The sequence below is a fragment of the Oratosquilla oratoria genome, chromosome 12, assembly GCF_046742065.1.
Source record: "Oratosquilla oratoria isolate Oo_2021 chromosome 12, ASM4674206v1, whole genome shotgun sequence".
Classification (NCBI taxonomy): domain Eukaryota; kingdom Metazoa; phylum Arthropoda; class Malacostraca; order Stomatopoda; family Squillidae; genus Oratosquilla; species Oratosquilla oratoria.
Genome location: NC_134788.1, coordinates 36497505 through 36505809, shown reverse-complemented (window position 1 = coordinate 36505809; position 8305 = coordinate 36497505). Strand labels below are relative to the sequence as shown.

Below are 8305 nucleotides of genomic sequence, written 5' to 3'. Positions count from 1 at the left end.
GTAATCTATATTCCTTTGGTGTACTTTTACTATTTCCTATATGTTTTTTAGTTTTCTGTTCACATATCTATAGAATAATATTGGTTGGTCCCTACATTTTTTATTATGTCTTTTTCAGTTTCTTTTTTCCTCCCTGCATACTTTTAAAGATTCATTCCATATATTGATATATGTTTGCCATTTTCCAGGTTTTTTCTTTTCTCCACCTTTTCCAAGTTTTATCATTTATTTCTCCTCACTGCACCTTTTGTTAAACCAGCACTTAATATACATATTTTCATGTTTATGTCTTGGTACATATTTATCCACTCTTTTATTGTGGATTTCCTTCAAAATCATCCATTTCTCTTCCACTTGTGTTTCCTTACTGTAGAATTTTTCCCAATTCGCTTTTTGAAATAAATTTCTAAGTTTTCCAAAGTCTATTTTGTTATACATCAGTCTTCCTTTTCTGTATTTCATTTTTTCCATACATATTTCCTCTTTTGGTTCAAACTGAACTAGTATGTGATCACTCCTCCCAATTGGTGTCTTGTATTCAATTTTATCCACAATTTCAGGGTCTGATGTAAATATTAAATTTAGTCTCAATGGTTGTTCATTATTTCTATATCTTGTATTTTCTTATACCCATTGTGTCATTGTATTTTCTATAGTCATCAAGTAATATATTTCCCCAAAGGTCCTCTCCATCTTTCAATGTCGTCTCTTCTCAACATATTTCTTTGCAGTTAAAATCTCCTATAATTACTATGTTTCCTCCATCCTTCATCATCTCATTTAAAGAATGCCTTGTATCTTCTGATATTTTAGAATAATTGCTCTCTTTCTAAGAACCTGTTTTTGGGGGCACATAAATCACCACAAACTTTCTATTTTTCAGGTCACTATTTTCAACTTTTATCAATATTTTCATACTGTTTTCACCATGTGTAACCTTCATCACGTTGAAGTTTTTCTTTGTCAAAAACATGACTCCTCCACCCTTTTTTTTTCCTGTTTTTTCATCCAGTGATTATATAATCCTTGTCCGACACTGGTGGTAGTGGACCCCTTAATTTCATCTCCACAGTTCCCATTATATCTGGTTTTTCTTCTGACAGATAATCATTTAGTTCATTTAATACTGAGATCAAACTATGTTAGTATGAATCGCTTTTATTTTATTTTGTTTTATTAAAAAAAAGAATAAATAAATAAATAGATAAAAAATAAAATAAAAGTGATTCATACATACATACTTGCGACACTGCTTCTGACCCAGGGCAGTGGACAGGATGCAGGGATGACCCATCATCCAGGAGGAGCCAAGATAGGAGGGAGGGAGGAGTGTGGAGGGGAGTGGAGTATATTGGGAAATGAAATGGGTGGGAGTGATTTCTATGCATTTTTCTTTTTGGCTACCCCCCGTGTAAGGGGGAAAAGCCTTTGGTATATGTATGTATTTTTTTTTTTGTGTGTGTGTGCTCTCTGTTTCTTTCATTTTTTTTTTTTTATACTATTTTCTCAGCCTCATGTCTAGTATAGCCTTGCATAAATTCACTGTCATGGTATTTGTAATTTTTCATTATCAAATCAATGTAATAAGGTAACAGAGCTCCTTAGAGTCAAAATCAAGGTGAAAATTGACTTCCCCCTCCCCCCAATCATTTTGTTGATTTCATGCAACTTTGTGTGGAATTCAACTATTTTAAGTTCCAGGACCACTGTTTCCATCAGAAATTTAACATGGTCATGAGTTTTCCATAGAGTGCACTCCTTGCCAATATGTTTATGGAAATTTTAGAAGCAGGACCATTTGCTGACATCATTCGTGACCATGTGACCTGGTGGCTGCACTATGTGAACGTTATCCTACTCATCACACCCAAGCAATTCAATCTTCATCACTTCCAAACTGCATTGAATGAGGTAGAGCCTACTATTCAATCTTCCCTAGAAGAGGAAATTAATGATTCCCTTCCTTTCTTAGACACACAATCTCAAATTATGTTAACCAGCTGAAATTTAAGGTGTACAGAAAACCCACTAACAAAGATTATTTAATTCATTTCTACTCCTACCATGACATCAGGGTCAAGAAAGTAGTGATAGGTTGCTTCCTTAGGGTACTCAGAATACGTAATGAAGAATACTTAGAAGAAGAGTGCTGGTACTGTATATCAGGGAGACTTTTTTAGAATTAAAATTTCCAGATTTCCTTTTAGATAAATGCTGAAGACAGGCCATTAAGATTCTGAAAGGCTGTAGGCAGCAGGATGGGACAGCCAAATGTCTCATGTTACCTACCAGCAACATTGCCACCAACCTGACTCATATTTTAAAAACCACCAATTTGGAAGTTGTGTGCCAGACCAGTAGGACAATTAAAGACATCACAACGATGAGAAAAAACATTAGAAAAACACTGGACAACAAAGCCAGTGTTTGTTGGATTCTGTGCTTGGAATGTGAAAAATCCTATATTGGGGGAAGCATCACACTATCTAAAAACCAGGATCTGAGAACTTCAATACAATGTCTGCCATGATGTCACCACCAATGCATGTGTTGCACACAGCACTAGTAGCAACCACCTGATGGACTGGGAGAATACAGAACTTCTGATATGTGAGCATGATAAAATCCATAAAATATGTTTGGAAAGAGCCATCATGAATGGAACCAACACAATTGAACAAAATAGGGGCATATTCAATATCTCATACCACCTTCCATTAATACACATTGTCAAAAAAAATTTGAGCTATCCCTAGTTGTCCTCCAAAATCCCCTTTTTGCTCTCAAGGTTGTCCACCCTCAGTAGACAGTTGTTCACCCTTCTTATTTTCTTCTTCCTTTTGTTCCTCAGTTATGAGCTAGTGTTGTTCATCAAGCCAATTTTTCCATCCTATCTGTAACCTTTCCACTTCTCAGACATTTGGTTCATCTCCTTAACCTTTCCTAGTATTCAGTGACCCCCATGATACCTCCTCCTTTCCTCCTTCCCCCCCATTCCACCCACTCTTATTTAATTTTAGTCATGTTTATTTTGACTGTGTACCTGAAAAACCTGTAACAAGTGAAACATCATACTAATAAAGGCTCTGGCCTCAAATGGTGTTTATTTCAATTGATTTATTATGTTTTCTTGAAATAAAAGCATAACTTGCCAACCTTGCATCACCTTTTTGAGTCAGATGAGATGAACTGAATGAACCTTCCTAGTGTAGGTCATGTTTAGATTTGGGTCTTGTGAGCCCAACCATAGAATAATAAGAGTTATATTGAAATTTGAGTCATTTTGGTCATGGTGGTATGAATAAACATGTAGCTATTGGGTGTTTTTCAGTGCAAATGTACCATATAGCACCATATCTGTTAGTTGTTCTACTTATTCTATGTTAGAGGATGACATGTATATATGGTCTGTTTAGGGTCTTCTACAAAAGAGACCAAAGCCATTTGATTGATTTAGGTACAAAGGGATTTGCATATGAAATTATTTGTGAATGAATAGTCTGTATTCCTGTCATTACACAATTCCAAAGAGTTAGAAGTTGATCTTATAATTAGACTGTTTTTCAGGATGAGAGTAACTATCAACATTTCTTCGGAAGAGCTGTTCCTAGATCCCATATATCTATCATACAACAAAGAGAATCTGGAGTGACATCTGCAGCAGAGCTCTCTTACATGATGACCCACATTGGAGAGAAGCCTTTCCAGTGTGACCTGTGCAATGCAGCTTTCTCAAGAAAGGGTCATCTTAAATGTCATGAGCTTACCCACACAGGAGAAAAACCTTTCCAGTGTAACCTGTGCAGTGCAGCTTTCTCAGCAAAGAGTAATCTAAAACCTCACATGATGACCCACACTGGAGAGAAGCCTTTCCAGTGTGATCTGTGTAATGCCACTTTCTCACAAAAGAGTCTTCTCAGATGTCACATGATGAACCACACAGGAGAGAAGCCTTTCGAGTGTGACCTGTGTAATGCTGCTTTCTCAAAAAAGGATCGTCTCACACGTCACATGATGATCCACACTGGAGAGAAGCCTTTCCAGTGTGACCTGTGTGATGCCACTTTCTCACAAAAGAGTGATCTCAAATCTCACATGCATACCCACACAGGAGAAAAGCCTTTCCAGTGTAACCTATGCAATGCAGCTTTCTCAAGAAGGGCAAGTCTTAAACTTCACATGATGACCCACACTGGAGAGAAGCCTTTCCAGTGTGATCTGTGTGATGCCACTTTTTCTCAAAAGAATCATCTCGGATATCACATGATGAACCACACTGGAGGGAAGCCTTTCCAGTGTGATCTGTGTGATGCCGCTTTCTCACAAAAGAGTCATCTCAGATATCACATGATGATCCACACTGGAAAGAAGCCTTTCCAATGTGACCTGTGTGATGCTTCTTTTTCACAAAAGAATTGTCTCACTCGTCACATGATGAACCACACTGGAGAGAAGCCTTTCCAGTGTGACCTGTGTGATGCCACTTTCTCACAAAAGAATGGTCTCACACGTCACATGATGATCCACACTGGAGAGAAGCCTTTCCAGTGTGACCTGTGTGATGCAACTTTCTCAAGAAATGGTGATCTCAAATCTCACATGCGTACCCACACAGGAGAAAAGCCTTTCCAGTGTAACCTGTGTGATGCAGCTTTCTCACAAAAAAGTCATCTCAAACCTCACATGATGACCCACACTGGAGAGAAGCCTTTCCAGTGTGATTTGTGTGATGCCACTTTCTCACAAAAGAGTCATCTCAAATGTCACATGATGAACCACACTGGAGAGAAGCCTTTCCAGTGTGACCTGTGTAATGCTGCTTTCTCACAAAAGAATTGTCTTGCACGTCACATAATGATCCACACTGGGGAGAAGCCTTTCCAGTGTGACCTGTGTGATGCAACTTTCTCACAAAAGAGTGATCTCAAATGTCACATGCCTGCCCATACAGGAGAAAAGCCTTTCCACTGTAACCTGTGTGATGTAGGTTTCCCCAAAAAAAGTAGTCTTAAACGTCACATAATGATCCACACTGGAGAGAAGCCTTTCCAATGTGACCTGTGTGATGCTGCTTTCTCACAAAAGAATAGTCTCATACGTCACAAGATGATCCACACTGAAGAGAAGCCTTTCCAGTGAGACCTGTGTGATGCCACTTTCTCACAAAAGAGTGATCTCAAATCTCATATGCTTACCCACACAGGAAAAAAGCCTTTCCAATGTAACCTGTGCAATGCAGCTTTATCACAAAAGGGTAATCTCACAGGTCACATGGACACCCATACAGGGAAAAAAGCCTTTCTAGTATGACCTGTCTGATGCCCCTTTCTCACAAAAGAGTAATCTCACACATCACATGGACACCCGCTCTAGCAAGAAGCCTTTTCAGTGATACCTGTGTGATCCCCTTTTCTCATGAGTCATCTGAAAGATCACATGACTTACACTGGAGAGAAACCTTAACAAACAGTGTGACCTGTGCAGTGCAGCTTTCTCACAAAAGGAGGCTATCAAATATCACGTGGTGACCCCCCACACCATAGAAAAGCCTCTGAAGCACTCTGACCAGTGACATGCAGCAACTCACACAAAAGAGTGATCCACTGAGCCTTGTGGAACTCCGCTCATTACTGCTCTCCATTTGGACATATTATCCTTTACTATCATTCTCATGTATCCTTCCTTCAAAAATCTTTCATCCAATCTAGTAGTTTGCCTCTCAGTCCTCCAATGTACTCCAATTTCCACATAAGTCAACTGTGGGGTACTTTATCAAATGCCTTCTCTAGGTTGAGGTAGACACAGTCCACCCACCCCTCCCTTGGAGCACATCAGTCACTCTCAAATATATGCTTGAAAGGTTTGACACATATGCCCTTCCAAACTGACTCTCTGAATGTTCATCTCTTCAAAATACTTAGTCCATCAATCTTTCACATAATTTCACTATTGTGCTAGTCAGTGATATCAGCCTATAATTTAATGGTGTCTCCTTATTCCCACCTTTGTGAATTGACACCACATTTGCCTTCTTTTAATCAAGTGGCACAAAGCCTTTTTTCGATGAACATATAATAAGATTGTGAATCTTGTCCACTAGTTGTTCCCTACACTCCTTAACCCATACAGTGTCAGCCCAATGTGTAGCTCAGATGCATGCTTTTTTTTCTGTAACATATAAAGGTCGAGCATGAAAAGTATTTGCAGTTGAATATATCTGTATCCATGATCACTGTCAGCATGAGATCAGGGAGACATATAGGACTATAGTAAGCAAATTAACAGGGTAAGGTGGTAAATTTAGCATATTCTTTCCCTCTTGTTCATGATTTCCATATATATTATGAAAGATACATGCCATACCCATAATGATTATGCATGTATTTGCTATCTTTGTGGATTTATGTACTTCATCAATGAAAGAAATAGCACTACAACCACCAAAGTTTTACCTAAAAGGTGAAAACAAAGTGCTCCCAGTCCCCCCCCCCCCCAGTACTCTGGAGTGTCACAAGGTTACAAAAAGGTGGGGGTGAGCTCTAATTCAATCCATGACAGCAAAAATATGCATTGTACAGCGGGACATTATAGCTCATCAAAATTCTATATAAGTGGGTTCCACTGAATACAATTGCCATGTCCTGTGGGGATGTATGGAAACCATACAACTTGCCCAAGCCAGTTTATTAGGAAGCAGTTGATATGGTAACTATCACAGCAACTATCTCTTCTTATGCAAATGACAACAATTACATGCACACATTGTAATATAGACAAAGCTGCAGAAATACTACAACCATACCTCAATACACTTAATACTTGGTCCACTACAAATGGACTCAAAATATCCCCAACCTAATCTACAGCCACACTTTTCACCAATTGAACAGCGGAACACAAATACATATACATTCCTTCTATATCAACAGCACTTATACTACACACACATACACTCAAGAAAACCGACCGTTATAAGAAGAGCCTCATACCGACATTTGTGGACTTAACAACTAGAATTAACATTGTTGTACTACATACCTATAACTTAGCCTGCTGTTTTATTTGTCTAGTTTTTTAATGCTTGTAACAACGTCTTCTCACTGTCATAGTATTTTATTGTTATAATTTTCAGCAGAAATGCTGCTATACCCAATAAACCATAAATTATTATTATCATTATTATTATTAAGATTCTTTGCATACCATTCAAATAACATGTCACCAACATAACATTTAAATACACACCAAGACTCAATTACCAAGTGCAGGATCATTTGGACAAAACAAAAAACTAATACTACAGTATACAAATAATGCATATGCTCTGTAATGAATTATGAAAGCCCTGCATAGGGTCCTAATCTCAAGACACACCACAACACCCTTCAGACCATACAGAACAAAGCCCTAAAGACAACTTGATAATCTACAAATACAACACCTACAGACCATTTACATCATGAAACTAAAGTCCTCAAAGTTACCACTTTTGAGTCCATTTCCAGATCTTTTCCAGGTCTGTAATGATTCACAATCCTCCTGTTTTTACTTTAGTATTTTTGCATTTTGTGAGTCGAAGATGCGTTTTCAGACTATTGTGATAAGCAAATGAAGCTGGACAAAGGGTACACTTATTAGGCCTTTCACCTGTGTGAATGCGAATATGGATCTTCAAATTACTTCTAGACCGAGTGAAATGTGCTGTTGTTACTTCACAAAAAGCACACTTGTACGGTTTCTCAGCAATGTCAGTCTGTGTTTCCCTACTCGTGCTAATATTAGTCTGAGAAAAGAAACTACTCATAGCTTCATCTGTGAATCATATTATAAACACTTGAATGAGATCAAAACAAGCAAGGCTGCACGTGTACTTCTCATATCAAATGTTGAACCAAAACACAGGCTTCAATTTTCTGTATTATAAAGGTTGCAACTCCTGTCTAATTCTGGTCTTGTTTCTATTCATGGATATTCCTTTCCCACTGGGTGCATCCAATGCTGCAAATCTTCTTTCACCCGAGATTAACAAGGAACAAAATAATACAAGTGGTACCAGGCACAATAACCCAGGGACAGAAGCAGTTATTTCAATGCAGCCTAGTATAAGATTGCACTATCAAGGTAATCTGGTGTTATGTGCAATTTCTGCACTGATAACAGCAAACATATCAATTTTTAAGTTATGATCCTCCTATAGGGTGACATTGTATCTTTGGGTCTCTCAAAGTCAAAGGTCTACGCCAACAGAAATTCCATATCTAGCCCCCTATATGCCAGTAATAGTAAACATCTTTAACTGCAACCC

General features: G+C 38.2%; 1 protein-coding gene across 1 annotated transcript; it reads left to right on the top strand.

Moving 5' to 3' along the window:
• Nucleotides 1-1497: 1497 nt before the first annotated feature.
• Nucleotides 1498-7146, top strand: LOC143031412 (uncharacterized). Its single transcript, XM_076195195.1, has 2 exons — nt 1498-1911; nt 3568-7146. Exons 1-2 carry the CDS (start codon nt 1768-1770, stop codon nt 5137-5139), a joined length of 1716 nt encoding a protein of 571 aa, XP_076051310.1. The 5' UTR covers nt 1498-1767; the 3' UTR covers nt 5140-7146.
• The last annotated feature ends 1159 nt before the right edge of the window (nt 7147-8305 follow it).

What these genes read in the sequence shown, in the direction of transcription:
- LOC143031412 (XM_076195195.1), top strand. Translation starts at nt 1,768, where the DNA reads ATGTTTATGGAAATTTTAGAAGCAGGACCATTTGCTGACATCATTCGT. An exon ending in TCCAAACTGCATTGAATGAG is followed by an intron (nt 1,912 to 3,567) that starts GTAGAGCCTACT and finishes ACTGTTTTTCAG; the next exon opens with GATGAGAGTAACTATCAACA.